The sequence below is a fragment of the Maylandia zebra genome, linkage group LG20 (assembly GCF_041146795.1).
Source record: "Maylandia zebra isolate NMK-2024a linkage group LG20, Mzebra_GT3a, whole genome shotgun sequence".
Classification (NCBI taxonomy): Eukaryota; Metazoa; Chordata; class Actinopteri; order Cichliformes; family Cichlidae; genus Maylandia; species Maylandia zebra.
In genome coordinates, this window is record NC_135186.1 from 37,443,365 (window position 1) to 37,456,348 (window position 12,984).

Here is a 12,984-nt window from a genome sequence, read left to right on the forward strand (position 1 = left end):
GGTTGTGATAGCTGCTGATAGGTTTATTTTCAGTAGCGTAATATATTATAGTTTGCTCAATATTCACTTGCATGGATGCTCAAAGCTGTTATCGCAGTGCCAAAACGTTGTTTGTCCTAAAACTTCACACAGTCATGATCCGCGCTGAGTGTTCAGAGGTGAACGCCATTTATAACCGCTTTCATGAATCAAAGCAGAAATGAAGTAAAATAAGCATCGTTTGCCAGCAGTGTGCACAGAGCGAACAACTATCTATAAGAAACTAAAAATGTTAGAATAATGGCTGAATGCTGCGATGTGCTATTAAAGCCAAGAAGCGATGCATGTTTCACACACGTCGCAGTAGTAGCTGCATGGCTGTTTTCAGAGAGAATTTATTGTGTGAAACCTGAGGTTGGATAAGATTCTGGTTTTCTTATTTTTCCTGCTGTGACCCAGTTTAGCTCCTTTCCTCTTCATCTTTAAGGAATTCTGTGATTGCAGTAAAATTCCCTCCATCATCACTGATCCCAGCTGACCTGTACTGAACTAAACATGAATCCTAAAGCCTGTAATACAACAAAGAACATTACTAATGAACACTGATTACACAGAACCTTTGATCAGTTAATATATAACTACATAGATTTTATTGCAGCAGCGTGATGTTCAGAGTTTGGCTGTGAGTTTAACAAATTGTTGTTAAAAACCATAAAAACCACAAAGTTTAGGCATGAAGTGTAAAATAAAGTTAGAATCAACATACATGATCTGTACAACTTGTTTACATCCTGCACACATCCTGTTCACTTCGTTGCCTTTTGAACACCTACTGCTGATTTAGAAAACACACCCATATTCACTGGTGATGGTCACAGTTTAATGTAACGTCACAATAGCCTGCACAAAATAAGCAAATGTAGCTCGTTTCCTCTGCTGCAGCTTGTGTTTACCCTCAAGGTGTTCTTACTGTCTTGGAGCAACTGGGGTTAAAAGTCTTTTAATCGTGTAGGACTTAATTAGATCTTCCCTCCAATCTGGACGACACCAAACTTCCACTGAAATGTGAAAAAAAATGTTTTCTTTGTCTTTGTTATTATTATTTTTTGTTTTTCATCTAATCTTTTTGTTTCTGTGTCCACATCATAACTTTTTCTGTCCTTTTTGATTTTCTGTTTGAATTATACAAAACTACATTTTGCTTGTTAAAATTACTTTGTAAACAGTTTGTCATGGTCCTGGGTCGTTACACCCAGCATTTTGTGTTATATTGGTGTCATCGTATGCTTAGGGTTTATTCTTGTTTTCTTAGCTCCTAGGGTTTTGGTTCTTGTGCTTAGTGTGCTGTCCTCCCCCCAGGTGTTCTGTTTGTGTATCTGAGTTTGTGTTTCTAAAACAGCCTGTGATCTTCCTGTTTTACTTTGAAGGTCCTGTCTCATTATGCCCATTAGTTTCAACTGTGTTCACCCCATACGTGTCATTTCAATACAATACAATTTTATTTATATTGCACATCTAAAAACCAGATGTATGCCAAAGGGCTTCACAGAAACCAAATAAGAGCAATGATAAATACAAGTAAATAAAATGAAAAAATAAATTATGTACAAAAAAAATGTACTATATACTAACAGGTGGGAGACATAACTAACCAATCATACAGCAGGCATAATCATAAATACAATAATAAAAGCAAAAAAGATAAGTTACAGTTCACTTAAAAATGCGAGCTCTAGGAGGCAGGGAAGGCAAGGCTAAATAACTACGTTTTTAATCAAGATTTAAAAGATTGAATTGAATCAGACGTGTGAAGAGCTTGACGGAGATTATTCTAGAGGTAGGATGCAATAGAGGCGAATACGTGGTCACCTCTGCTCTCCCACGGGTATTAAAAGCTGAGGACATCCGTAAGAAAGCTGGGTGTGGTGTTATTTATGATTTTAAAAGTGAGCTATAAGATTTTAAAATCAATGCAATATTAAATGTAAAGCCAGTGCAGGTCGCAGAGAACTGGAGTAATAGACTCAAACCTACCAGTTCCGGTTAAGAGACGTGCAGCAGCATTTTGAACGAGCTGCAGTCTGTAAACAAGAGCAGAATGGAGACCTGGGGCCCGTTCTTCGTACCTCGCTAAGTAGGTTAGCCGGATTAGATTGTTGACGATTTTGCGTGATCTTGGATCGTTCGGTTCCCCGAAGCTCATCCGGGACTTGCTGTCATAGCAACAGAGCCGTAAGCGTAAACCTGCTCGGGAGCAGGTTTACTTTATGTAAACAGGATTAGATCGTGGCCACGCAGGTATGTCCGCTTCATTTATACGAAAGCAACAGCGATATTTTTCCACTGTTTCACCATAAATAAATATTATCAATGTAACTAAAGGTAATGCAGCACTTGATCCTTTTATTGATGTCACACAGATACATACAGGTCATTTCCTAAAAAAGGGAAATGTACTATTAACATTCTATTACATGTATGTGATTATTACAGATGTAATTCATATTTCAGAGTAGTAATTGTAAATTACTTCGTGTAATCAAGATGAGAGACCACGGCTATAAAAGCGAAGGTGGATTTGGGAAGTCTGTCGCAGCCATGTCCTGTCCGTATACGCGACCAACCCATTGCGGAAGGTGCAAGATTGATAAGGAGAGTCCTCAGAATTCAGCATATATTGCGGGACAGACAGGATCCTTTAGCTCAGCGCGACAGTGTGCTCATTGAGAGATATCGATATTCCCGTGAGGGTATTATTTACTTAACCAACTTGTTGACGAGGGGGTGCAGGACCACCACCTGTCTTTTTTTCCTCTGCCCTTTTCTTGGTTGCTGTTATGAACAAACTAACAGAGTATTACAGGCCAGTATTACCTTGCCAAGAGACGCAAAGCAATCTAAGAGATAAATATTACCATTCTGTAGAATACTCCTGTATTCCACTTTTACTTGTTCCCATTTTCTTGTGGGTCCTGTTGTGGCTCTAATGTGAAAGGGGATATAATATAACATATTATAATATAATATAATGCCATATGATATTGGACAATATAGTGTCATATGATAGATCTACCCTACCGCCTACTGGTGTTGGCCAGAGGGGCCGATGGCGCGATATGGCAGCCTGGCTACAACCGTAGCTGCCTCCACCAGTGTGTGAATGTGGGAGTGAATGAATAGTGGTATCGTAAAGCGCTTTGGGTGCCTTGGAAAGCGCTATATAAATCCAATCCATTATTATTATTATTATTAAATTACCTACGAGTTTAATTTGTCAGCAACTTCCTGCCAGCCCTCTCTCCTTGCTTTTGCAGCCTTTGCAGTGTTCTCTTGCGTTTTAATTAAACTCTGAAACTCCTGAAATCCCTCACTCATGAGTTCTTGCTCTGCTGCCGGAAAATACCGAGCACGCCCCTTGGACATTTTCGCCGACCAATCAGCGGGTTGCCGATCAATGTTTCTACTATCGATGCGTAGCCCCTTTTACGACACCCAGTGATGTCACATTCCTGCGTCCAGCTGTAGTAATCGTCAACAGCAGGTGTGTTCGGGGAACCGGATTAGCGAGCTCACGGTTAGCGCGATGATTTGATCTTGGATGTGTCATTTGATCTTGGATGTAGTAAGCGACGTACGAAGAACGGGCCCCAGTATAGAGGGAATTAGAGTAATCTAATCTTGATGTAACAAAGGCATGGATAAGTTTTTCCAGGTCCTTACGTGGTAAGCAGGGCTTGGCCTTAAAGATTAGATGCAATTGATAGAAACCAGATTTAACTACAGAGGACACATTTTTGTCCAGCTTGAAGGAACTGTCCAAGACAACACCCAAGTTCCTCACAGTGTCAGAAAGGGAGTCAGCAAAGAGCCCAAATATACCAGTTACTTCAGCCCGAGAGGAGGGAGAATCAAAGATTACAATTTCTGTCTTCTTATCATTTAAAATGAGGGAATTGCTCAGTAGCCAGTTTTTAACTTCACTCATACATTTAAAGAAGTGTTGCAATGACGATGTGACATCACCAGCCAGTTTAAAATAGATTAGAATGTCATCCGCATAAAAGTGAAAAGAAAAGTCGTATTTATCAAAGATTTGGCCCAAGGGTAACAAGTACAGAGAGAACAGCATAGGACCCGGCACAGACCCCTGGGGGACACCAGGGGTAACAGGGGCAATGGAGGAGGTGTAGGTACCCATGGTGACAGAAAAGGACCTTTCTGATAGATAGGATTTAAATCAGCTAAGGGCACTGCCCGTGATGCTCAAGCTTCATTAAAAGGACATTACAGTCCACCTAATCAAAAGGACAAATCAAGCAAAACTAAGACCACAGGGCGCCCTGAGTCAGCAATTGAGAGAAAGTCATTAAGATTCTCAGTAATGCAGTTTCCGTGCTATGGCGTGGCTTAAACCCTGAATGAAATTTTCCCCGATATTATTTGCATCCAAATAAGTTGGTAATGAACAATCTTCTCTAGGACTTTAGACAGAAAGTTAGTGAGTGGACTGAGGCAGCTCTTTTTGAGTATAGGTTGCACTACAGCGTTTAAAAGTAGCTGGAACATAGCCCAATAACAATGACAGATGCATTAGAGATAAAATACAGGGCCCGATAACGTTAAACCCATCTTTAATAATGTAAGATGGAAGGATGTCAACAGCGTTTCCTGTCAATAGGTCCGGGTTTGTGGTGGGGCGTGGTCTGCGGATGCCATGCGGATGCACCTGCATGGCGTCCGCAATCACGCCCAACGAGTTAAAGACACGGGGATTCAGGGTTGTTGGTGTGTGTGTGGTGGCAAGGAGTATGTGTGGCCTGCAGCTGAGAGCTGTAGTCACACTGTGTGAATGAAGTTCGCTCTCAAATCAGACCTCTGGACCCGTCATGCGTCTTCCTTGCCACATATGGTTTCAGGTTTTGTTTGTTATTTAGTTTAAGTTTATGTTTAGTTCTGTCCTTGCTTTTGTTATTTCCAACTAAAGCTTCCTTGCATCACAGCAAGTGCCTGAATTTTGGGTTCTTTCACACAAACCCCACATGACTGCTGCTGCAGCTATAAATGTCAAATTGGTTTAATTAATTTTTTATTATTATTATTTTATTATATTTGTATTTTTTTGATGACTAAATCACATTTCTGTTATTAAGTATTGTGATAATGATGTGCGCGTTCACTCAGGATCTAAAACAAACTGACGAAATCTTCGTGACTGATGATTTTCTGATGATTCTTTTCAGCACAGAAAGGCTCATCTTTTAAAAATGATGAAGAATTTTCATTTTCATTCACTTCAAAAACAAGTCTGAATGTACCGACCCTAAAAGATTATCTTTAGAAGTTTATTATTTGAGTTACTTACCCTGACAAGTGTAAAACACCTCCAGGTACTTATAAATGTTTACACACGGGTCTTCTGAGATATTTGCATCAACAGTACAGCTGTTTGTCCCATTGCACCTGTGAATGCAGGTCAAAGGTGAATCAGTGAAAATTCACTGCGTCATCTGAGAGAAGATGGAGAGCTGAAGAAACAGAGTCAGCATCTGTACCTGGTAGTTACATAGTTCATGCTTCCTGACCAGGTGCAGTGAACATTTTGGAGCTGAGAGACAGGACGTCCATGAGAGCACGTGGTCTTGTCACGGCGACCATAATTCGCCCAGGAGACGACTATAACCTGTCCTTCATCTGAGGAAGAGTTCATAGAGTCAAACTGTAACCATGGTGATATTTTTACTGCATTAAATGTAGAAAGACATAGAAGCTGTGTTCTCACCACACTGAAGGTTTGACTGGAAGTTTTGACATGTTACACTTTGGCCTGAAACAGACACAGATCCCATAGAAACTGTAATCATTCATGTACAGATTGGGTTCATCAGTCATTTCTAATCACAGGTTTAACAGACTCGTTACGTGGGAAGCAGTCGTAGGTGGTCTCCAGGTATTTGCAGACTCCAGGATCATAAGTAATGTTTGACTTTATGTCACACTCGGTTTTTCCATCACAGCTGCAGGGAGACAGAAACAGCTGGTTTTCAGCTCAAAGATATGAAACAAGTTACTTTCAGGTAATCATTTACTTCCTGTTAGTTTGAGTAAAGCTGTTCAACAGGTTTTAGTTTGTTTCTTCTTTTGAATCAAAGGCTCACTTCTACCATCCCACAGTGCTCACCTGTTCCTCACGTTGTTCACAGCGTCACCGTGAGAGCAGGTTACTTCACCTCCACATCTGTACTCAGCTGACCTCACAATGATCATTCCACCCACTGTTATACAGACACAGTATGAGAGAAAAGGAACAACTCAACACAACATGCAATAATCCAGGTTTCAGGCTTCAGTTTCAGACTCAGATGCTGCAGATCCATAAATAATGAGGATTGTACCTCTGTACACCACCACAGTGGATATTACATTAACTCTGATCAAGGAGGAAACTTTAAGTCAGTGTTTTTGTTTCTAATCTACATCAAATGTTTCTGAACTTTTATACACAGTCCAACATCCTCAGAGCTTTTTTAAAGAATAAATGCACTGTTGGTTTGTTGATCAGGAAAATACAATTTAAACTGAAAATAAGCAGCTGTGCATAAAAAGGCTGTAAACTATAAACAGTTCATCCAATACTTGTTAAGTTTGTTGAATTTAGCCTGAGAGTCTGAATTTGATCTGCAGTGAATTCTTGGACACTATTTTCCATCTTACCACAGCTCAGGCGATGAACACTGAGGCCGTTAGAGGTGACCACTCTCCCTGTGGATATGGGGGTCACAGGAGGAGAAACTTGAGCTCTGATAAAGCCTGAAATAAAAATAAATGTATAATAATGTAATAATGTAAATGTATAATGTAAAATAAATGCTAGGTTTAAGCCCGGGTCATCTTTTCAGAAGCCCGGGGTCTTTTGGAGTGTAATTTGTTTCATAGTTAGAGGCCTGACTGACAACTGTATAAAACAAAAACTACACACAATATTCGAAGCACATAGCGCACAGTCGTAAATTCCCCCTAATTTTGGTATCAATCAATCAATCAATCAATCAATCAATCAATCAATCAATCAAGGCTTTATTCGCCACATGCAGGTTGCCCTGCAGTGAAATTTGAGCAGCTACCAAAGCAAATCATTGGCACTGTACAAATAATGTAAATATGACGGTGTATCACAAAAGATTGATATCAAACTGATCACTTGACCCATTTTGACTCTATCCAGTCCTTTAAATCCAGATTGAAAGCATATCTATTTGATTTGGCTTTCCTGACCAGTTAATACCCTTTTAAATCTTTTAAATTTTTAACTTTTAAATCTTTTATTAAATTTATGCTTTTATTATTAATGTTCCTGCTGTTTTTGTCTTCTTAGTGGATTTTGTATTTATCTAGCTCTTCTGGTCTGTTAGTGCCTGATTTGTACCCTGTTATTGACTTATGCTGACTCTCCATATTACTGTGAAGCACTTTGCTTTGGTTTTTAAATGTGCTATATAAATAAAACTGTACTATATTACGTTACTTGTTCTTCGAGTGAATCAACAAATGGCGAAATGAAAAGCCGAACAACAACAATGCTGTTTCTTTAGAGAGTCTCAGCTTACATGTGTTTATTTCATATTTGTGAGAACGCTCACAGGCATTCACACATTTCTGCTAAATCATAGTAATTCTGCTCAATGATAGAATTTCTGCTACGTTTGACTATTTTTGCTAGATTATAGTATTTCTGCTAAGTCAAAGGAGTTCATGTAAATCATGGTATCTCTACCAAGTCACAGTGTTTCTGCTAAATCGTTGTATTTCTGCAGATTCATAGTATTTGACACTGCAAAGTATTTCTGGGTGTGGACGAGGACGAGGGGTGCGTTTCCTTCTGAGGTTGGAACCCCCCCTCCAGACCTGCTCCTTAAAGAAGTGGAGCCCCCCCACCAGGTTGCAATCCAAAGCCTCTATCCCTGATTTCCTCACATGTCAACAAGGAGCCCCACAACATCCAGAACCCCCCCCCCCCCCCCCCCCCACCCGCCCAGCAGCCACCAGACAGGTTTCATTTCATTTTCACTGGGAACAGAAATAAGATTTTAAAAAGGTGTGTGTGAAGGATAGAGTTTAGATTTTAGATCACACAAATACAATATTTAGTAGTTACAGACAGAAGAAGAAGAGGTGAGCTCTAATAATGAGAAAGTTCACAGAAAGGCTCTTTGTGACCAGAATATAAGAAGCAGTAAAACAGCATTTACCTGAAGTGATGAGTGAACAGGTTGCTGCCAGCACTGAAAGAGACAGAAAGAAAGCTCAGTGTCAGACTGTGTGTTTGATATCAAGTTGAATTCACCTCAAAACATGAAACAGAAATGAAAAGCAAACAGGAGAAAGCTGCTGCTTTCATTCACACCTGGATTCTTTGGAAACTCTTTCTAAACAGCAGATTTCAATGACACATTTATTCTCTTCATCTTTCCAACTTTTGTCAATAAACTTATTTGTGTTGACAGTTTGACTTCAACTCTTCAAAGTAAATGATCAGCCATGAATTGCTCTCAGGACTCTGTGAAGCCTAACTGTCCTGCTGAGGTGATGCAAACATGTATTTAGGATGTTAGATGAACTGATCCAATAAAGCAGAAAGAAAAGCATGTCACAGTACAGCACAGTGGAAAGCTAGAAAAGGATTAGACTGAACATGTGCAGCTGATTTCATGTATAAATAAAGGATGATCAGTGTGTTGTACTCACACAGTGTGCTGCTGAGTCCGGAGCAGAGCATCATGTTAGGAGATCTGGATTACAGTGAAGAGCTGATGGAGGATCAAACACAGAGCTGCTGGATTCACTCTGTTTGAATAAAACTTGTAATGTATATGCAAAGTGCAAAAAACCCAAAATGTGGATTATCTTCTATCTCAGATGTAAATGAATAAGGAAATAAAACTACTTTACATTAAAAGTTATGTAAGCCTGGATCAGCTGACCCAGTGACAGCTGGGAGAGGCTCACATCTCATATTTGTTGATTGGTTAAATCAGTTTAGCAACTGGTAAGAATTTTCTTTTTTCTTAAAACACGATACAAATTATTGCAACTTTTTTTGTAATGATTCACATGTCGTGAAGAGCTGTTCCAAAGTTTAGGAGCTACAGTTTGAAAATGTGATCACGTCTGGATTTAAATGAAGAGCACAGAACAGTTCAAAGAGCCTGATCAGCTCAGAGAGAAAGTGACACTCCCCTGTTCATTAACAGCGTCCTAAAGAGGGAACAAAGAGGACGGAGACCAAGTGGACGACACAGACACACATGCAGCAACAGCTGTGGGTGTTCAACACACCAGTGTTTACAGTGGTTTAAATGGGGTGGCAGCAGGTGGATGTTTTAGCTGCTTGATGTTTGTAGTGATAAAACGATTATTAAAAAAGAAAAACAGGGTGCAGCATGAGTGCAGCAGGAACACATTTGTATAGAAAATTTTCACATTTGCATGGATTATCTCCACACGTCTCTCTGGTCAAAGCACGCAAAGGAGAAAGATTTGAGAAAGTGGGTGAAAATGTGTTCTGAAGCCAGTTCACGAGGAAAACAGAGTTTCAAAAACACTCACAGTATTTAGACAGAAGTGTTACTTCAACTCTGACTGCGTGAAGAACTTTTCAGGTCCGGCTGTGCAGCAGGTAGAGTGAGGATCCAAATTACAGGGCGCAGTTACAAAAGGATGAACTGAAAGAGGCAGCTTTATTGCTGTGGCAAAAACACTCAAAGACACAAAAACTCAGGAGAGAACTGGAGACTCAAAAATATGGAATACAGGGAAACACAGAGGCCAACAGAACAACAAGCAGAGGACGACAGAGGACTTAAATACACCTAGGCTAAGGCGAGGATGTGAAACAAGAGGGAACACAGCTGGGACTAATTGAGGCTAACGGGACGAGGGAAGCCAAACTGTGCACACTGACACAGGACAAGAGAGCGCCAAAACAAAATAGGAAAAATACTGAAAAACATAACATGTCACTGTACACAGCTACACCTTCATGCAAAAGGTTTCTGGAGTTTCCACTTTCATCCAAGAGGCGTCTTCTTTTTTAAAGCCTGTCCTGTCTGACAGCTTTTCCCATCACAATTGTGACCTGAATGTGATCTTGTGGCAAACACATTTGCTTTTTTAAGATGAGCTCTATGAAGCTCCTCTTGTTCACGTGTTGCCTTTATGTATTTCTTCATTCATTTCACTTCCATCACTACAGTACATGTGCAATATGGAAACATGGCCTCTGTCAGGGTCCTGGGTCGGTGATGCAGTGTTTGTGTTCTGAATTATTGATAGTCTTTGCTTTTGTAACATGCACTGCCTGGCTAAACAAAAAGTCTCCACCCAAAAAAAAGGTCACACACTCTGATATTTCATTGGACCGCCTTTATCTTTGATTACTCGCTCATTCGCTGTGGCATTGTTTCGAGAAGCTTCTGCAGTGTCACAAGATTTATCTCCATCCAGTGTTGCATTAACTTTTTACCAACAACCTGAGTCTGCTGCACAAAGCCTTCTCCAGCACAGCCAAAGATTCTCAATGGGGTTTAGGTTTGGACTCAGTGGTGGCTAATCCATGTGTGACAATGATGTCTCATGCTGGAAGAACAACTCTTTCACAATTTGAGCTCGATGAATCCTAGCATTATCGTCTTGGAATATGCTCATGCCATCAGGGAAGAAAAAATCCATTGATGGGATAACCTGGTCATTCAGTATAGTCAGGTAGTCAGCTGACCTCATTCTTGGAGCACATACTATTGCTGAACCTCGACCTGACCAACTGCAGCAGTCCTAGAGCACTGCCCCCACAGGCTTGTACAGTAGGCACCAAGCATGGTGGGTGCATCACTTCACCTGCCTCTCTTCTTACCCTGATGTGCCATCATTCTGGAAGAGAGTAAATCTGGACTCAGACCACATGACCTTCTTCCAGTGCTCCAGAATCCAATCTTTATGCTCCCTCGCAAATTACATTTTTTTCTGGCCACATTCCTACCTCTAAGATGCTCTGTCCCCACTGTCCACTAGCTGTTTTCTCTGCTTGATGCATGACAATGGTTTGACCCTTTTTACACACACTATCATCTTTTCCACGACCACGAGATGTGTCTTTCAACAAGGTTGTTTAAGAAATGAGAAGCAACTCATTGCATCATTTGGGCAACTTGTTGCCAACTGAAAGATAATCACCATTCAGTATTTGTCCAATAGGAGGCTCATACCTAATTGATTAGTTACATCCAGTTGGCGAAGCAGTGTAGTTAAAAAGGTTTGAAGTTAAATCCTGCTAAATGGGACAATGGCATCACCTACTATTGCAAATGTCACCCTGCATTGACTATGAAGGGCAAAGAATTGTGAGTAATCTTCAGAGTGATGAAGGATTCCCACAGAGGTAACGAATGTAAATGTTGTGGAAAGAAATCATGTTGCTAGTCCATAACATTAATAGAAATTGACTTGGTTATTTTTGGTTAAATATCATTTGCTGTGGGTTACTTCTGTCATCCTTATGTTGGGTTAGATGTTCGTTCCATGTGAGACTTCGTTACCAGGAAAGAGACTAGCGAACTATGCCGTCTTTTCACACAGGGCTCACACTGGTTGTTCACCAAAATTAACCATTCTACTTTGTTGGTCTTTGTCATGAATGCAGGTATGTGACTGTGCACTGCTGTTAGAGTTTGATACACAGCCCTCCTCTTTGCATTTTTATAATACGTTATTGTTCCATGTGTCCTCTCAGGTTCCCTGTTTTTGTGTTCCTTTGCGGTACTCTCTGTAGTTGCCTCCCAGTTTAGACTGTCGAGGTACGGCTGTGCAGCACGCAGGATGTTGGACCCAAACGCAAAACACTCGATGGAGCAGTAAACTTGGTGTTGGCACAAGACATTGAGGAAGATAACAGTGGAGGAATTATATCCTTAAAATTATTCATAGCACTTTCAGAAAGACATTTACTGTGATGTACCTTGAAGTTCTTAAAATATTCACTCAGAGGGCTTATGAGGCGATGAGAGGAGCAAGGGAGTGGCTGGAAATGGCTCAGGTTTCAGATGAGGTGAGGTTGTGACCTTTAAGTGGGGAAGCAGGGGGCGAGAAGGTCCACAGCTCTGTGAATCCATAGAGGAGGGAGCCATCAAAGGATGAGCAGGCAGGTGAATTGTTGAGGTGAGTATCCCAGTGGATAGGAAACCACTTCTTGAGACTAGAGGATGGAAGCACACTCGGAAACACAAGGAGAAATGCTCTTACTAGCACTCATAAACTATAAATCTAAGGAACACAAACTAGGCCTGGTTTCTGCTTTGAGAGATAGATCATCTGGCAGAGACTGGATGGTCCATATACAGTGAGTGGAAAGGGCTATGGGGCGATTGCCACCCAGCTTGGTGAAAAAAGAACAACTGTTGGAGCAATTTTCAGGAAATGGAAGAGGCTAATGATGACTGTCAATGTCCCTCGGACTGGGGCCAGGCGTGGGGTTTCAATGATGCCAAGAATGGTGAAGAATCAGCCCAGAACTACACGGGAGGAGCTGGTCAATGCCATGAAGAGAGCTGGGACCATCGTTTCCAAGGCTACTATCAGTAATACACTAAGACGTCATGGTTTAAAATCTTGCATCGCATGGAAGGTTCCCCTGCTTAAGTCAGCCCATGTCCAGGCCCATGTGAAGTTTGCCAGGGACCATCTGGATGGTCCAGAGGAGTCATGGGAGAAGGTCCTGTGGTTAGATGAGACAAAAGTAGAACATTTTGGTCTTAACTCCATTCGCCATGTTTGGAGGAAGAAGCATGATGAGTATCATCCCAATAATACCATACCTACAGTGAAGCATGGGGCTGGAAGCATCAAGCTCTGGGGGTGTTTTTCTGCACAGGGGACAGGACGACTGCACTGTATTAAGGAGAGGATGAATGGGGCCATGTATTGTGACATATTGGGTAAAAACCTCCTTCCCTCAGT

At 41.0% G+C, this 12,984-nt stretch overlaps 2 protein-coding genes across 2 annotated transcripts in view; both read right to left on the reverse strand.

Annotated features, from left to right (window-relative positions):
• Window positions 1-9,840, reverse strand: part of LOC106675489 (galactose-specific lectin nattectin) — a 51,264-nt gene extending 41,424 nt beyond the window's left edge. Inside the window, exon 1 of the mRNA XM_024806499.2 lies at window positions 9,583-9,840. The gene's annotated coding sequence lies outside the window, so the exon portion shown is untranslated. The remainder of the gene's footprint in view (window positions 1-9,582) is intronic.
• The window catches only part of LOC101472202 (uncharacterized), a 53,259-nt gene that overhangs the window by 11,641 nt on the left and 28,634 nt on the right, over window positions 1-12,984 (reverse strand). Inside the window, exons 7-8 of the mRNA XM_076878787.1 lie at window positions 5,532-5,670; window positions 5,342-5,439 (exon numbers count right to left, since the gene is read on the reverse strand). Coding sequence (XP_076734902.1) covers window positions 5,342-5,439; window positions 5,532-5,670 — 237 coding nt within the window. The remainder of the gene's footprint in view (window positions 1-5,341; window positions 5,440-5,531; window positions 5,671-12,984) is intronic.